The sequence below is a fragment of the Phycodurus eques genome, chromosome 12, assembly GCF_024500275.1.
Source record: "Phycodurus eques isolate BA_2022a chromosome 12, UOR_Pequ_1.1, whole genome shotgun sequence".
In the NCBI taxonomy this organism is placed as follows: domain Eukaryota; kingdom Metazoa; phylum Chordata; class Actinopteri; order Syngnathiformes; family Syngnathidae; genus Phycodurus; species Phycodurus eques.
In genome coordinates this window covers 2,197,731-2,215,114 of record NC_084536.1, presented here as the reverse complement: position 1 = coordinate 2,215,114, position 17,384 = coordinate 2,197,731, and the positions used below count along the sequence as shown (strand labels likewise).

At 45.0% G+C, this 17,384-nt stretch overlaps 4 protein-coding genes across 12 annotated transcripts in view; 2 read left to right on the top strand and 2 right to left on the bottom strand.

Moving 5' to 3' along the window:
- Positions 1 to 7,381, bottom strand: part of lmo7a (LIM domain 7a) — a 62,657-nt gene extending 55,276 nt beyond the window's left edge. For 3 of the 6 annotated variants that reach the window (XM_061692947.1, XM_061692950.1, XM_061692948.1), the window contains exons 1-2: positions 7,236 to 7,381; positions 6,882 to 7,111 (exon numbers count right to left, since the gene is read on the bottom strand). In XM_061692947.1, the coding sequence (XP_061548931.1) occupies positions 6,882 to 6,950 (69 nt within the window). In that variant the 5' untranslated portion in view covers positions 6,951 to 7,111; positions 7,236 to 7,381. The remainder of the gene's footprint in view (positions 1 to 6,881; positions 7,112 to 7,235) is intronic. The other 3 variants (XM_061692952.1, XM_061692951.1, XM_061692946.1) reach the window with 2 other exon arrangements.
- A 798-nt stretch (positions 7,382 to 8,179) lies between these two features.
- Positions 8,180 to 11,739, bottom strand: uchl3 (ubiquitin carboxyl-terminal esterase L3 (ubiquitin thiolesterase)). The gene is made up of 9 exons (XM_061691129.1): positions 11,602 to 11,739; positions 11,408 to 11,419; positions 11,116 to 11,244; positions 10,824 to 10,980; positions 10,256 to 10,341; positions 10,131 to 10,178; positions 9,957 to 10,032; positions 8,742 to 8,800; positions 8,180 to 8,645 (listed from the first exon to the last, which is right to left on the bottom strand). The coding sequence occupies exons 1-9, from the start codon at positions 11,641 to 11,643 to the stop codon at positions 8,556 to 8,558; spliced, it is 699 nt and encodes a 232-aa protein (XP_061547113.1). The 5' UTR covers positions 11,644 to 11,739; the 3' UTR covers positions 8,180 to 8,555.
- A 528-nt stretch (positions 11,740 to 12,267) lies between these two features.
- On the top strand, positions 12,268 to 14,333 carry commd6 (COMM domain containing 6). Its single transcript, XM_061692150.1, has 8 exons — positions 12,268 to 12,513; positions 12,771 to 12,823; positions 12,923 to 12,988; positions 13,071 to 13,147; positions 13,221 to 13,308; positions 13,462 to 13,542; positions 13,621 to 13,773; positions 13,832 to 14,333. The coding sequence occupies exons 1-8, from the start codon at positions 12,489 to 12,491 to the stop codon at positions 13,880 to 13,882; spliced, it is 594 nt and encodes a 197-aa protein (XP_061548134.1). The 5' UTR covers positions 12,268 to 12,488; the 3' UTR covers positions 13,883 to 14,333.
- A 2,125-nt stretch (positions 14,334 to 16,458) lies between these two features.
- The window catches only part of tbc1d4 (TBC1 domain family, member 4), a 33,282-nt gene continuing 32,356 nt past the window's right edge, over positions 16,459 to 17,384 (top strand). For all 4 annotated transcript variants that reach the window (XM_061691123.1, XM_061691125.1, XM_061691124.1 and 1 more), the window contains exon 1: positions 16,459 to 17,140. In XM_061691123.1, the coding sequence (XP_061547107.1) occupies positions 16,736 to 17,140 (405 nt within the window). In that variant the 5' untranslated portion in view covers positions 16,459 to 16,735. The remainder of the gene's footprint in view (positions 17,141 to 17,384) is intronic.

Below are 17,384 nucleotides of genomic sequence, written 5' to 3'. Positions count from 1 at the left end.
AGACGAAACGGCCTGAGAAGAATTTTGACTTTGTCTGCCAAAAGCAGCAAGTATCAAACCGGTACCCAGGTGATCCAGCCACAGTGGCCGGTGAGCAAAAAGGTTCATGTCAAGCCCTGCTCCCCTGTATAAAGTACATTCCTTTCTGTAGCATTGCCTCATGAACAGTAGGAAAGGGTTAACCGGGTTGAAACGCACTTTCGTGCTCTCTAATTGTCATTAATGCAGACGTTTAACATCCACTCTGTCAGATGTGTGAGATCAAAACTTCCAACTGCTCCGATTTAACAGGGGCAGCGGAGATTTTGAAATCCTCGCTTGCAAAACCTCCAAAGCCTGCACTCCCCTCAAGAATGTGCTGAATGATTCTCGTGACAGCTTTTTACCCCCTTTGCACTTTACATGTTAGAGATGCGGTTTGAAGGAGCTCTTACAGTGTTTGCAACAATTCTTTTCAAATCAGGGCTCTTCCTAAAGATGTGAAATGTAATTTACCGTTAAAACACTTTGGTAGGTACACACGCACACCTCTTCATGTGGATTTGTTAGGCAAAAAAGACAAGGCCCGGTTACTGCGCATTAACGTTTTTGACACCGCAGTATTAAACGGGTCTCCGCTTTGCTGCAGGAGATGTTCTTGCTGCCCTCTGTCTACATTCATATGACATTTACGACGATCAAATTAAGAGGAATTGTTGTATTTTTATGACAATGAAGACGTAATATCACGAGAGAACAGGTCAGAATATTACAAGATCCATCCATCCATTTTCTGTACCGCTTCTCCCCACACGGGTCGCAGGCGTGCTGGAGCCTATATTCGGGCGAGAGGAGGGACACACCCTGAACCAGTCGCCAGCCAATCCCAGGGCACGCAGGAACAAACAACCATCCGCACCTACGGGCAATTTAAAGTCTGCAATGAACCTAGCCTGCATGTTTTTGCGATATGGGAGGAAACAGGAGTACCAGGAGAAAAGCCACGCAGATGCGGGGAGAACATGCCAACTCTCACACAGGCGGGGGCGGGATTTGAACCCCGGTCCTCAGAACTGTGAGGCAGATCTATATTATTAGATTTAAAACAACAGTCAAAATATTGTGAGAACAAAGTTGTTATACTACAGGAAGTCATAAAGTTGGGTGAATTTTTGTTGTCATTTTACAGCAGTAAGATTATGACCCAAAAAGTTGACGCCCTTTACGAGAGTACAGTCAAAGGTGGCAAGGCTCAGGTGGTAGACTGGTTGTCTCCCGACCCAAGAGGTTGTGGGTTCCATCTTGAGCTCCTGTGACCGTGTGCAAGTGTCCTTGAGCAAGACTGGAGCTACAAAGCACTGAACAAGTGAAAGCGCATAAAATAGGAGAGAAGTTGACATTTTGCAAGAATAAAGTCATGATATGAGGAGACAAAAAAAGTTATTTTATGAGAACAGTCATAATATTACAATGGAGTTTTAAAAAAGTCGCAATAGTAAAAGAAAAATGTTGTAATGAAAAAGTAATATTACAAGGGGGGAAAAAAATGAGAATAAAGTCATGTGAAAAAGTTAATTTTAAAAGAATAAAGTCGTAATATTACAAGGAAAAGTTCCAACATTGAGGAAGAAAGAAAGCCGAACATTTGATGATACTGTACATGCACAAAACTATCTGAACCTGTTACTTTGCCTTAGTTGTGGCCATTGCAGTCACGTGCTCCGTAGTCTCTTCTTGGCTTCAACGAACTGTTTTCTTGCTGCCCTTCATCTCCACTTGGATAAAATGTGTTTCCTTAAGTAAATACAGGAGAGCGGCGCTCTTCTACCTTGTTGCTTGTTAGCGTGCCTCGCTCTGACTGATGCGTTCAATACGGTGCGGTTTTCCCAGTCTGCTGCGGTACTCTGAAAGTGACGGCCCCCACATCAAAGCGGAAAAGTGCCATTTAGCAACGCTAGCTAGTTTGGTGCGATCTTGCATCCACATTAATGCCAAAGAACATTTCTCTAACCACTGCATGTCAGCACATGCAACACGATGGTCCTCGTATTCCGCCATTACTGCAGCGAGCCAATAACGCTATCTGGGCTGAGCGCAAATAATCGCCGGAATTGAGTCCGTGACCACAGCTAGCGTTTATTCATGTGGGCCGCTGAGGCACATCAGCCCCACCAGGCCCCCCCTGCCCACTGATTGTTCCTAAAATCCTTTGTTCTTGTAGAGGACAGAGTCGTGGTTCATCAGGGTCCACTACGGCGTTCTTGAAATACAGTACAGTCAAGTATTCCAGGGCTACACAGAGAGTACATGTTGACACAACACTGCATCCACATGTAATGTTGCGTGAGGTCTTCATGCGCCAAATCGCGCCCGGCCACAAGCTGAACGCCGCAAGACTGAGGCGCCGAATGACCAGCGTGTACGACGAACAATAAGGCAGCGCGGGCGGGTCACGCCAAGCCATTCGTCGGAGGCCACAAAACACAGAGAGGCCAGGAGAGTTTATTTTGGTGGAACACTTTCAAAAGGCTGCCAAAAAACATATTTTCTCCCACTTTTTGAGAGGTTTCCCACGACCACAATGCATTTGCAGGTGAATGGAATGTTCTGTGTTAGGAGTGTCTTAAGAACAAACTGTATGTAATTACACCCACTGGCCACACTATTAGGACCGCCGTGTACCTCGTGGCTAAATGAGGTAACTGAAACATTCAAATCAGTTCACAATAGGATACAGTATCGTTTTTTGTTTGGCAATGTTTCCCGCTGCATGCGCTACATACACAAATCTGCTTCACTAAGTGTCAGTCGGTGGCTTGGTGAAGAAGTGCTGCCTACTAGTGCATTTAATCATATTAATTAATAATATTGTAAGGCTATAATTAAATATAAAATATGTATTAATATATTTCATATCATTTTTCATTAATTAATTTTATTTATTTTTTTTTACTGAAGACTAGAAAGTTGATGGGGCAAAATAAAATCAGTAGAGACAATCGGAAACCCAATCAATTTAAAAAATAAATAAATAAATAAATTTAAAAAATAAATAAATTTAAAAAAAACGACAAACAAATAAACTGTTTCTTCACCCCCCCCCCCAAAACAAAAAGTCCCCAACATGGTAAATTGCTTGGATTTGGTTGCAGGGAACAACTCAAGCAACTCGAGTCACATCTTGAAGGAAAGCCACAGAGGATTATGTTACTTTTGATTGGCTGCTTTGTTCCGGCGGATGCCAACGAGACAAAGTGACCCGTTCTGGCCTCCCAAGACAAACACTGGACGGGGCAACCATCAGAACGAGAGTGGTTATACCTTTACCGGTTTAACCTTTCATCAGATTTGTGTTTAGCTAAAACCTATTCAAGAAGTAATCTCACTTTGCCTTCAGGGCAACAACATTACTGTAAAAAAAAAAAAAAGGTTGCCTTTGATGAAAAGAGTTGATAAAGGAACGTGTCAAACTGCTGATTTTGCATTTGACATTCAGAAGAGGAGATTGAAGAGGAGACAGCAAAGTGAAGACTGCAGCGTCCAGCGCTGATGCAGGGCCGAAGCGTAAGCGTAAGGTCAGAATGTGTGTGTTACAACCACAAATGTGCTCCAGTAGTTCCATTCAGTACTAGCATGTAAAGCCAAGCAGGTACTCTTGAGTGGAAAAGGAGCACTAGTGCTTGATGCCCCGCCACCCGCCTGTAATCGCACACTCCTAGGGCTCGATTTTCGAGACCGGCATAAATCCGGTGCGCCGGGCGTGCAGGGGCAGGTTAGACCGGTGCTGGTAATTTTGTGGGCCAGCGCCTCAGCGGTGGGCGTGCTGTGTCACTGTGGGAGTGTTTACAACAGACTCCGTTTGCCGGCAATCAAATCGGCTCTTCTCATTCCCTTTAGATGTGGCGCCATGACAGTCTCGCACGGAGACATCCCTGTGAGGAGGACGACGATGCGTAATCGCAGTGATCCGTGCGCGAGTGCAGCATTGGCACAGCTCTTTGCCTCTGTATCAGACAATGTGAGCGGGTAGCGTTGGTAAATACAGAATGATCTAGTGATAACTGCTGGTGACTGTGTCAGCCGCCGCTCAGAACCTGTCTGCCTGTGGCCCAATCAAATTCACCCAAATCTTGTTTGACCAGCTGCACCCAAACTTCGACGTGGCCTGAACAAGGGTAACTTTAGACCGACCGGGTGTGTCAGAAGCCTGGACGGAAGACGAAGTGATGAAGCAAGTGCGTAATGAATAGGCTTTACATGATCAGGATTTTTGGGGCGGATCGGCAAGTTAAAAAAAAAACGATCACAAGATGGAGGAGCAATGTGTCTATTTACATGACTTGTTCATTGATTGCATATACTTGTGTACTGTATCCATCCATCCATCTATCTGTTTTCTGTACAGCTTATCCTCACAAGGGATGCGGGCGTGCCGGAGCCCGTCCCAGCTCAAATTATTCTCGAGCATTTTAGACAAAACTTTAAACACCAAAGTCCTCTTGGGGGCATTCAAGGATTGGCCACTGACATAAGTTTAGGTCAAATCAACATTACAACATGCCAGAAATAATGGGTGCTAACTTACTGTAATTAAATTACTTTATTGCAATTAAATTACGTTAATAAATACTGTTAACGACATGCTTACGCTAACGTTCTCACTGTCCCAGCTATATGGACGGGTGTTGTCCAGAGTTTGAGTCCGTTTGACTCACCCCCATAAAAGATTGAAAAAAAGGGTTAGTTACATAACTGCGCAACAAGACACGTGACAAGGCTAAAAATGAACTAGCTTTTGGATTCATACGCGACAAAGACGCGGAGTTAAATGTCTTGTGCGGAGCCGATCGATGACGTCATTGATCGGATCGGCATGAACGCCGATCATCCGATCTTAATTTTCGGCTTTTACCGTCCGATGTTTGCGCCACAAACAACAGAAAAAAAACAAAGACTTGAGCCAAAAACGAAGATGTCAGGCACATAAGTCACAGAGCTATGAAACATGGCAGAATTGCGGACGCATTTAATAAGGCAGATAACTTGCCTGTGTGCAAAGAAAGAAGGAAAAAATTGCTTCAAATCCTTCAAGTCATTTCTATGATCAAACAAAGGCCTGGTGGGCATATTATGGCATTTTCAGCCTTTTTTTTTTTTTTTTGGAGAATGGGGATCATTTTGACAATGATTTCTTCTGTCTGCAAAATATTCAAAAACCACAAAAGAAGCACCATTTGTGGCCAGATTGTGTTGTAACTGTTTCTTTAAACACATTCTTGCCGCCCCTGCTATTCCCTTACTGTTCTTTACGCAAGGATGCCGTGCTGGGGGTCTGTGACGCAGGAATGTGACTAGCTGCAGAACATTTAGAATAACTCTTTAACCTCACCGCCATCATTACGAACAACAACAACAACAACAACAACAACAACGCTCAAGCTTGTGTTTCAAGTGGTGCAAAGCAGATGGTTAATCATTCAGCAGCCAACGGACCCAAAAACACTTTTCCCCACCAGCCCTGTCGGGTTCAAAGCGCAACCATTCTCCGTTAGCTTTTTGCCCTCCACCTGCACGAGCTTGCAGGCATCCTTACGGAATCTTGGTGCCCCCCGGCTACAATGGGCCAGTGTGCGCGACACTGATGTCACACTGAAAGCATTCACATTTCCCCCCAACCCCGTGAAAATGGAACAATATTAGTTTAGTTACAAGCTGTGCGCAAGCGTCGCGCCATCCTGCTGACCGGAGAATAATGTGTGTGATGAGGAAACATCTTTTCAGCCACTAAACACAGCCTCGGAGTAACGTTAGTTGGCACGCCACGCCATGTTGTATCGGGATTACCGATACGTAGTGATGATTTCGTTACTTTCACCCAAAGTGTCACCCTCACAGATAAGAAAATTGCTTAGAGGTTCTGGAACCTCCATCTCTGTGACTTAAACGTACAGTATCTTAATTGTCCCTAACGACAGAGTGCTCCGCTGTTGACACTTGACAGGTCTCAAGCGAATAATGTGGCTGGTACACATGGTACTGCAAGAAACTGAAAAAAATGTCACATTGAACGGACCAGTTGGAATGCAACATGCTAACAAATAACAATGGAGGCCAAAGAGGGTCTCCTATAATGACTTCTCACACTGATTTTATCAGAAAGGTCAACAACAACAAAAAAACAGAGTGCTGCAACAAAGTGGAGACTGCGAGCAGACAGTAAATGGCAACTGCAGAGTCCACAGCAAGCAACAGGCTAAGCTAACGTTAGCGTGTGCCCACATGCTAGCGACAAGAAAGAAATAGTCATCCGCACACAAATTATTATTGGGGGGGAAGAGAGATTTTAAAAAAAATTAAAAAGAACACAAATAAAGCAGATCCAAATGAATAAAAAAATAAAGTGAAAAAGTTGGATTGCTTGCTGCCCACGGAACATGGTCCTAAACCTTGCTTCAGATACCAAGACATTTAGTTTGGAATTAGTTGTTGACGCTAAATAAAGACAATACAAATATTTAGAAATCAAATGAAAAAAACGAATAATTGGAACAATGAAAAAATATGAGTTATCTGTTGCATTTGTAGCTGTATAAAAAAAAAAAAAAAAAAACTAACACTCAGCAAATTTAAAAATCGTGTAAAAAAAAATACAATGTTGGATCTCGTGAACCCGTCCATAAATGATAAAAACATATTTAAAACTATGGTGCGAGTTATCAGGTGCTGAGATTTGGCACGATAGAAATAAAACGTGGATGTCGATGAGACGTCCTACTCAAATGGTTTCTCCAAGCTTGCAAGTGTGAAATCTTCCTTTTCTGTACAAGGGCTCGATCCCTGGCCGCATGATGACGTCACTGAGCCAACCGAGAGAAGAACGCGGGCGTGGGTGGTGCACTCACTTCGATCCATCGCCGAGCCTCCACGTACGCGTCCTGGCAGCTCACCGTCGACTGTTCTCGCCACTCCATCACACCAAAACTTCTTCTTCTTCTTCTTCTTCACTGAACTGGACTGGACTGGACTGGAGCGAGCCTCAGCGGGTCCACCGCGACGGGGACATGACTGCGCTCCGTCGTCTCCTCCTCGATAATCGAAACTCACAAGAGCGGACCAACCAGCTGATAATTCGCTGTCAACAAAACAAAACAAAACGCAAGGGGAAGAGTCACACATTGTTTTTGCAACACATCACATGATGACACGGCCCGAGCACCGGACACACCTGTCTACGAAGCGCATTGTATTATCATTACCTTCTAATTGCTCTCCCACGCAGCTGCCACGTTAAGAGTCGCGGCCCATTTCCACGGGATCTGTTCAAGCGTGGAAGACCAGGGAGCCCTGTGGATCACCTCATGAGTCTTCATAAACTGAACCGAAAAAAGTCCACAGTCTCCCTCGGAGAGATTAGAACTTTTTTTTGTTTTGTTTTCTTCTTAAAAGAAACAGGCAAACATTTTATTCCTGCAGCGACATCCGGTGGCGGTTAACGTGTATTACAGGTTGTCAAACGCGGCAAGATACACTAGGACTTGGGAATATTGGCTTTGTAATGTTTGTGTACAAATAGTTGGGTCTCTGATATGCCTGCTCACCCGTCAAGTGTGAAATTAAACCAAGTGACTCTCAAGTCAACGATGCTGGATGCAGTCATAAATATTTTTTTTTGGGGTATAAAAAAGCAAAAACTGACAACATTTGGAGATGCAGTACATATTTCAAGATTGAGACGTTTTTGTGTGTGTGTGTGGCCGCTGACGTTAGGGTGTCATCGGCAGGTTGCAAACGAGCGATAGGATACTGGAAGAGTCACACACATCAAAAAAAAAAAAAAAAAAAAATTAAAAAAAAAAAATAGAAGTGGACCTCAGACATGAAATTGTATCGGTCTGTTCATGGATCGAATACCTGTTGTTAATTTTGCTTTTCAGCCGCTTGTTAGAGAACAACAAGTTGTGCAAAAAAGTGTCGAAACATTAAGCAGTCCGACATGTACACTCAAAACAAAGAGAAGGTCAAATTAAGTTCACCTGTAACTGTTACGATGCATTTAGAGTTGATCGATTTTACCCGTAAGCCAAATCTTTTTGTATTAGTATAGTTGTTGGGAAATGATTTAAGCATGAAGCTAACCTCGTTTCTTCTAAATTACTTTTACACGCTTGTTGAAAGCGACATAAAATCTCATTAATAAAAGCATCATAACACAAAGCCATGACATGGAGCTTTTAATTGACAAGTGTTTGAAATGATTACAAAAACCGTCGGCAGCGTTCGCAAGGACACGCGCTCGATTAGTAAGCGCTTCGTGACGTCGTCAGTGGCGGCCGAAAACTGTGCTCAATTATGTAAACATTTTAGTGCAATAACAAGCCAGCGCGGGGAGCACCTCCCGAAGAATCTCATCCAACTGCGGCAAAGTGTTTAGTGGAAGAGTTTTTTTGTGTTTTAATTGAAAAAAAGTTCATTAGCTTCCCACGAATCAGGAGCAGAGCTCGGTTGACGACGCAGATCAAGTCAGCACTTGAGAATGTTTTGGCAGTAAAAATGTTCCCTTCGCTCACGGGATGACCTCAGTAAGAATCTTTGGAGAGGGCGATGATGGTGAAGCGGACCTCCTGCGGGTCCCGGGCCATGAAGGTCTTACAAACCTCCGAAGCGTCCTGCAATGAAGAAGCGTTTAGCCTTCACGTTTTCCTTTTTACAAGACCTAACCTTCTTTTTTATGTTGTATTGTTTTAAATCCGGGGCCATCCTACCTCGAGGAGAGTATCTTCTGAAGTTTTCCCGTGAAGAATGGGGAAAGGTTTACGCCCATCTAGGGGGGAAGAAAACATTATTTGGGTAAATTGGAAAATTATTTGGGTAAATTGGAAGTCGAGCCAGCAGTGTGGCAAATACAATGGAATGTCTCAACAGGAAATCAGCAAAAAAGAAAATAACCTCTTGGAATATCTGAACAGTCTAAACTATTATATGACAGTAAAACAAGTTAACCACCCATAAGATTATTTCAATAAAAAAATAAAGACGATTAACTTTAATGACAAACTAGGACATCATGCAAAGAAATGAAATTGTGCATAGCAGATCAGCCTCACGCGCATTTCTTTTACCGTGTAAGTGTAAAAACAAGTTAACCACTGTAAACAAGTGATTTCGAAAAATAATCTGTCTCCATTAAATCCTTTATTACCTGCAAAGCCTTTTACAATTTTTAACGTTCATACTGTCCATGTGTAAAAATAAGTTCAACATAATTAAAAGTGTAAAACCAAGTTAACCACAGTTGGAAAAACAAATGAGCACCCTCCCTTAACTTTGATGACCATGCAGTCTTAAAGCTTCTTAATCCTCGCGCGGGCGGTGACCGCGCTGACGCCACTGCGGCTGTCCCGCGCGCAGTTTGCCTTTATACTCGAGCGCAACCCACGCACGCAGTTTTGAAAAGGTACTGCAGTTCGCCTCCAAGTCGGGGGTGTCGCCACGGCTAGTATTGACTAGGACCGCCACAGGGTGGACTTTCCGCTGGATTTTTGGGCCATTTCCGGGAGCCGTTTTTACTTTCCAGTCCGTAACAACGAACAAAGCAACCAACAACAACGGCGACCGTGACAGAACAAATGGACCTGGACCAGATGATACGTTTAATTATGCTGCAAAATCGATCGAGAAGGCGGCGGCGTAGATGGTATGTAGAAACGAGCGGCACGCCGAGTACGTCATGACAGCATGTGACTAAAACGGACCAATCACGAGAGATTATCTCCGCGGCATTCTACGCGCAGCAACTATTTTTGTCGTGTGCGTGTCAAGTGCCGCAGAGGGGCCGCGTGGGCCAATGCGTCGGTCACGTGATGCAACGCGGGCTTTGTCAGCCGCGCCAGCGCGGGAGTATAAAGATTGCCAGGATTGTTTAACGGAATGTGTTTCTTGCACGAGATCAGGGGTGTTCGACACTGCAGTCGGCTCACCTAATTCGTACAATTGCCCGCCGACGTTCACAAAAGCTATAAAGTGAAGGTTGACTTTCTCATCTAAGCTCGGTGCCTGCAAAAAGACACACACACACGAACGACTTTGCAAGCTTTTCAATCAAATCCAGGTCCTGAAAAACAAAAAACAAAACAAAAAAAACAGCAACACACCTCAGTCTGTCCCTCCTGTGCACTGGATTCATGTGTGATACGTATACTCTGAAGGCAAACACAAGGAGCACTTGTTAGCCAATGCTCGAACAAACGACATGCCATTTTGTTCCATTCGGGAGTACCTCATCGTTCTCCAGGAAGGCGCTTCTTTCCTGCGGACTCATTTGGCAGGTGAGTTCCAGAAACTTCTTCAGAACAGAGTTAGGTTCTACAAAAATAAAATAAAATAATTGATTGCGGGCAGCACGGTGGAGTGGTGATTAGCATCTTGACAGTCTGGAGTTTTATGTGGGGATTTGTCCTCCCTGTATTTGCGTGGGTTTTTTCCTACATTCCAAAAAACCATGGATGCTTGGGTCCAATTGACGATCCTACGATTCTTCACAGGCGTGAGCGTGAGACGGTTATTTGTCTATGTGACCAGTTCCGGTGTAACCCCCGTTTCTCTCACCCAAAGTCAGCTGGGATAGGCTCAAGCTCACCCCTGACCTTAAAGAGGTCAAGCGTGATAGAAAATGGACGTTCTGATGATCAGTTGTTCTGATCATTTCCTTCCAGATTTCCCAGCGCTATGTGTCCCACTGCACTAGAGAATCTTGACCACAATGCACACCGCCTTCGCAGCAGAGGTGTGAAAGCGGCTCACGAATTCCTGCCAATTGTTGCAGTGCCTGCGTAAGGACGACTCACCAAATTCCAGGCGTGCCAGGTTGTTGGCCACCGCGTGAATTAATCCTATCGTGCCGCACGCGTTGCCGATCGTTTGTCTCATGAAGTAGATGTCGGTGGAGACTTCCTGCTGCTGACTCTTCAGCCTCTCTTCCTCTTCTTGCTTGAAGGCTTCGTACTGGTTAACAGGCACACAAATAAACATTAAAATGCGCACCACATGACTACACCGGCTTAAATGCTCTGGTTTAACTTTTGCACCCACGCGTTAGATTGTGCATGTCTAAAGATTGATGTATAAGTGTGAGAGTACCTTCTCTGTGATGGGGAAGAGGAGCAGCACTGCACAAACAGGTCTTGGCACCATCCCGAGCATATCAGGATCCAATCCATACACGTCCCCGAACTGCCAGCTCTGCTTCATTCCCAAAGAGCGGACGAACTGGGCACACAATTAGGAACGTTTACTTCATATGAAGTCACTCACTGGGTGCCAATTGCTAAATTCAATGAATGCAACATCGCTGTTTAGGGCCTTACTGCACATTCCAGGTAGCTACTTCACTCGTTTGTCAACAAATAAATGCATTTAAAGACACGCTCACCTTCGTCATGACCTGAAAGAAAAAGAAAAAGAAACAGAAACGTCAGCGAAAATGTCGTAAATATGATTAAAACAGCTATAACGGTATTAGCTTTTGTTCTGGTTGCTAACACCAGTTAGCCAGCCCGCACGTTTTTTTGTCTTATCAGGCAAACGTGTCTCAAATATAAGCCATAAAACACCGCCGACACGTACTTCTGGATTAGACTCCAGAGGCAACCAGCATTGGGAGCTCATTTTGAAAACAGATTCGGTTGGTTTCCTTGCAAGAACGAGAGAAGAAACTCGATTTTCACCAGCGAGTTTGACAGCTGGGCTCCGCTTCCGTGTCGGTAGACCTCATTCAGCATTTAACGATGTCCAAAGGGGAGTCAGGTTCTTCCATAATTGAAATTACGCAAATATTTAGACGTTTAGTCACATTCAATTTTTTTTTAAATTTAAATTAACTCTTAAACACTGAATAGTTGCAACATTGTCATCCGTCAGCGAAATAATTCGTTTTTTCCCTGCTATTTAAAACATAGTACCACCCACAGAATGAAACATTCCAGAAATAAGGGCGGGCTTTCGATACAGTTTTTCTTTTGCTTCAATATTTAATAACATTACCTGCAAATATTAATTGGCATTAAATAGTCATATTAGAAATAATACATAATTTAAAAGTATTTTTAAATTACAACAAGACATAAAAACGGCGTAAAATAATCCCACGTGGAACCAAGGGTCGCGGTGTGTTGCATTTACATACAAACCTCAGACGGGGGCGGCATTGTTGCGCGGGGGAAAAAAAATAATAAAAGGCAAGTCAAAGATGTTCTCGAAGAAAAGATCATTGCCGCAAACAGTTGATTTTCAAAGTAGATGACATTTTAGTATATCGCCATGTTTACATACATACAGAGTGATTAACGTTATGCCACAAACTACTTCACAAAATATTGAGTTTTTAAATCACGAGTTTCGAATGAAATAACTAAATCACGCGACGACCCGGAAGAAGTTTACGCCACTGTTCAGTTTGATGATCTGCATCTCGAGAATATTTCCGAGTAAAGCCGAACTCTCCGAGTCCGAAGATGCCAGCAGCAGACGACGCATGTGGTTTGTCGAATACATCTTTTTTTGTGTTCGTGTGTGTGTTTGAAAGCATAGTTGTCATTTCAACCTAAAAACGAGCCTACCTCGTTTGTGTTCCATCCAAGTGGTTGTGACAACTTGCCGCATAGCTTTAGCTTAGCACCACAACTAGGGGGAACTAGCTACCTAACTAGTAGCGATATGCTGCAACTGTGTTGTGTTTGACGGTCCATGGGAAATGGCGATGTCACCTTGTCTTTTTTTGCTTTTTTATGGGACAGACAGCGTTGTGGACAACATCTGCAGGCTCGCTCCAGACTTGTTAGCAGAACCAGTGAGTAGATCTGAAACCAGAAATATTCCTACGTTCCTAATGACATCGGTTTTCAGCAAACCTGACGCAGAATGTGTTGTCGCGTTGTATAATCTCCAGTGTCAGCACATTCTGAGTTATCTGCAAGGGCAGGCGAAAGGAGTTGATTCAGCTGAAATGTGTGATGTGAGTAAACACAACGAATGGAGTGTGGGTTGAAATTCCTCCTGTTGTGACGTACAGTACTGCATCATTGTGGCATGTCCAGATATTTCAGCGAGCCGGAGTCACACTTGACCACGAATCTTTACAGAGCGTCGTCAGATTCCTCTTGTTAACGTTCAGGTATTGTTCAGTGTAGCGGCACATGTGTATAAATGCGTGAAGGAGCAGAAAGATAATATTTTGCCAATCACAGGTCTGCTGGGAAGAGCAAACTGTCTGCAGACGACCTGGTGTCACGACTAGAAGAAGGCAGCAACAAGTGGACCAAAGAGTCACTCCAGGTTCGATGTCCTTCCTCAACCTCAGAGAGGATTACCAATCAGTTATTTGGCTGATCTACTCAAAAAAAGAGAATTTCTTTGAGTTGCAGCTTCTTTTTTGTGCTACATAATTCTTTTTGAGGACAAAATCCGCTTTTATTTCCATTCCTTCAGGCGCTTCACAGCTTGTGGAGTGACCACGGCGACTCGGTACAAGTCCAGCCGGTCGCCCAGGACTTACTCAGCGTCGGTCGGGTAATCTCAACGCAATAGCGGCCTCGCTCGTTTTCCTGAGTAGAGCTGGTGACCTGCTTACATTGTTGTGACTTGTAGCTGGTGGACATGCAGTGGAAGCTGGGCGTGGCGGTGAGCTCCGACACCTGCCGCTCTCTCAACTCGCCCTTTGTCACCGTTCTACTGAAGATCGCCGAGCCGTCGGGCCAGATCGGCCAGAGGGCTTTCGAGATGACCGTCCCGCAGTTTCAGGTACGCGCCAGCGCATTCGCTATCACTGATTCCGACCTAACGTCTTGTTACCCCACAGAACTTTCACAAGCAGGTGAGGGAGCTGGCGGCTGTCATGGAAACTGTTTGATGGCAAAGGACTGCAGATGCCAACGTTTACTGTTCTCTCACATTTGGATGTTTTGTACTGTTTGAGATTAGCTTCATTCACCAAATCGGTGATGTCACATTTCAGAATGTCATAAAAAGACATCGCAAATGATTGTTATTTGAAAGCTGTGGGATCAGAAACGTGACTTGATTGCGGCAGCCATGTGCTCAAAACGTCGTCGATTGTCCGAGGTTGTCGGCACTTGATTTCTTAAGACAAAGTCACGGCCTGTTGAGTCTCCGCTAATCTTTCCAAACAACATGATTGGGGGAGGTGTAGTCTGACGCGGAAGTGCAAGTGCTTGTTTTGAAGAACAGTTCAGTTGGTGAACGGAGATAAAGTACTCGCTGAAAGCGACGTAAGAAAACATGTTTTGTTTTAACACTACATCCACGAGGAGAATTAACAAGTGGACATGTTTTTTTTTTTATTGGACAGTAATGATGTAGATTGTGGCTTTGATATCAAATGCCTTTATTTGTTGTCTAAATAAATCCATTTAACCTTTTACAGTCTTGTGGTGCCTGCATACGTTTCAGCATCATCGATGCAATGTACAGTATAAACGATATCTTCCCGTCTTTGTCTCAGCTTTATGGAATACCTTTCCATACAGGTGCGGGCCTGCCTCCGTTACGGTCCTGATACTACTTCCAAAGGCAGGTTGAGTTTGTGTACCTGTTGCGGAGCTAGTTGATCAAGAATTGCGACCGTCACAGTTTTCGTGTTAAATGAGTCTCTTCAAAAAAACAATTCTTCAACAGTTAATGTAGTGATTACTTATTCTTTGAAAGAAATAACACGTATGTGTAATTATTAAACCGCCATTACACATTTAACATGTTTGCAAGTTTCTCGAAAGGTGCTCCGTTGGACACCTTGACATGGAGGGGGGGAATGTTAAAAGATCACAGCATTGCAAAGTTTTACTTTGGACACACAGTTCTCGGGCCCATTTTATAGTTACTAATCTGCCAGATGTCGCGTCACTGTGTGAAAGTGTGCACAGTTGTGGCACAATCCCACTTTTGCTGGGTTTTGTGTAAAGTAGTGTACACACAAACACATTACTAACATCTTCATGATGTTTAAAACACGAAAGAGGCCACAAATGACACACACAAAAATAATGTTCATACCAGGGGTGTGTGCAAAGGGGGGGGGGGCATCAATGACCCTCCCCCCACCTCACACTTTGAAGAACGTTCAGAGGCACAAGAATTCAATCAGCACCCTTGCATATATTTAGGGTTCAACTACTGTCAAAAGGCGATTCTAAATATTTTTAGGGGCGCACGTCACTTGCTCTTTGCAAATAGATGAGTTTCAATATCTTCGGTGGGCCCTGTATAAAAAGCACAGACGAATAAACACTGGATCTTTTATGGCAATAGTTGAGGAGGCCAAAGAAGTGAGCAGCAAGTTTGCTAAGTCGCAGTGCTCTCATGTCTCGACCGATAAGGTTGCAGCTGCTATATTTAGCGGGCCTTGGATTCATGGCATGCGGTAGGTGTTCAGTGGGGGTCTCCCCGAAGTTAACTTGCTAATATAAGGGGCGTTCCAGAATTGGAGGCCATTTTTTTGCCCATCCCTGCCTCCCCTGTGAATTTTCTAATTATCCATGCATAAAATACAAAAACATGCTAGTGTTGTGCTGGAACAAACGACAGCTGCAGTCAAAGTAACTCTTTAATATTTGAAATGGCAAATAGCACACTGTGCTCTTGAGGAAAAACGTTAGCGTTCATCATTTGCCAACCTGTTATTTGCCACCCCCTTACTAGTGTAATTACAAAAAAAAGGATTTATTCAGCAATATTTTTGTAAATACTGTATATGTTTTCCAGCTGTCTGAGTATCAGTAATATGGTCAAAGATAGTACTAGCCTATATCTGAAAACTAAAGTATTTCATAAAAGGTCTACTGTTAAAGGTTGCGCTTGATTAACGGAATGATATGATGATTTCTTATGGTGTAGTAACATTTATTGTCAGTCCTCGTAGGTGGAACATCCGGAATTAGTTTCTCAAGCGGCCGTTGTCGCAAATAAAACCCCCCCCAAAAAACAAGACATCCCTGCTCTCTGTTGTATGTAGCAGTTCTGATGAAAGAGGAGGTCTGGAGTCTTCCATCGATCATGGATTTGTTGCCATCACACTCCCTCCTGTTCGCCACACGCAGAAAGTTCAAAGTAAGCAAGCAATTCTAGCGTTCTTTTTAACATACACACAAGAAGAATGCCTCCATTTCCGGTTCAAAACAGTTCCGTTCAAAAATGTTGAGGCCTCAATAGTCCTCCGATTCTGGAATAACCCGCAATGCGATTGACTGTGAAAATGGAATTCGCAGGTCCCTAGAAAGTCGCCCTGTGGGACACCCCGGCACGGAAGGGGACACGCAACAGCTCTCCCCGCTGTGTTCCTGCGCTGTCACGTTTCTCCACACGGAGGCCCCGCCCCGAAAGGCCGTACACGTGCTGCGGATGGGCGGGCCGCCCCGCCCCTCCCCGCCTCGCCTCGCCTCGCCTCGCCTCTGCAAGACGCTGCGTGCGTGGCGTGCGTGCGCGCAAGCAAAGCCAGACAGCAGGAAAGACGGCGCTCAAAACAACCTTTGGGCGTCTTTTAAGGAGAATCGGCCGGTTGGGGTCGCGCAGTCTTGTGTTGACATTGGCGACGTCCCGAGCCGCGTTCCTCGCTTCGGATAAAAAAAAAAAAAAAAACAAGAGGAGGAAGACGGGAAAGCGATGATCTCCATCAATTTTGCCAGCTTTGCGCCTTGGGGGAGGGGCGACATTTGACTGATTCATTTCTTTTCGGGCCAAAAAGTTTGAAATGTCCCAGCCGTCCGCCGCGGAGAGCCCCGCGGGCGAGGAGGACAAGAGGTTCCCGCTGACCTACGTCGGCTGGTCGGCGCTGGACCGCCGCACCACGCTGCCCATGCTGCCGTGGCTCGTGGCCGAGATCCGGCGGAGGAGCGAGCGGGGCGACTGCGGCCCCGCCATGCAGCCGCGGGAGGTGCAGCTGGTGCTCCACAGCCCCGTCCTCCGCTGCGTGCCCTGCTCCTCCTGCAGCCGCAGCTGTTCGGTGTTCATCTTCGAGCACAAGGCGCAGCACATCTCCCGTTTCATGCACCACAGCAACGACCTCACCTACTTTGCCTACCTGCTGCGGGCCCACCCGGACGACCCCGAAGCGGAGATGTCCTGTCACGTGTTCAAGGCCTGTGACCCCAACCAGGTACCAAGAGGTCACATGCGAGCCCCCCCCCCCCCCACACACACACACATCAACCACCCACCCAAGATGAACAACCGCCTTGATCAGACTCGGCATTGATTATGGGTAGCACGGTGGGAAAGTGGTTAGCACGTTTGCCTCACACTCGAGAGGTCGGCGCTTTGAATCTCGGCTTGGGCCAATTGAAGACTGGAAACTCGTTTTTCTCTCTATTGTCGTGGTTTCGCTCAGATTGCTGTTAGAA

Bases quoted from the DNA above. Each gene is read 5' to 3' on its own strand.
- commd6 (XM_061692150.1), top strand. From the start codon at position 12,489: ATGCCAGCAGCAGACGACGCATGTG. The intron at 12,824-12,922 runs GTGAGTAGATCT...TATAATCTCCAG, and splicing joins CAGACTTGTTAGCAGAACCA to TGTCAGCACATTCTGAGTTA. The intron at 13,309-13,461 runs GTTCGATGTCCT...CCATTCCTTCAG, and splicing joins GGACCAAAGAGTCACTCCAG to GCGCTTCACAGCTTGTGGAG.
- uchl3 (XM_061691129.1), bottom strand. From the start codon at position 11,643: ATGAGCTCCCAATGCTGGTTGCCTCTGGAGTCTAATCCAGAA. The intron at 10,342-10,823 runs GTGAGTCGTCCT...TTATTTTTGTAG, and splicing joins CCTGGCACGCCTGGAATTTG to AACCTAACTCTGTTCTGAAG. The intron at 10,179-10,255 runs GTACTCCCGAAT...GTTTGCCTTCAG, and splicing joins CCTTCCTGGAGAACGATGAG to AGTATACGTATCACACATGA.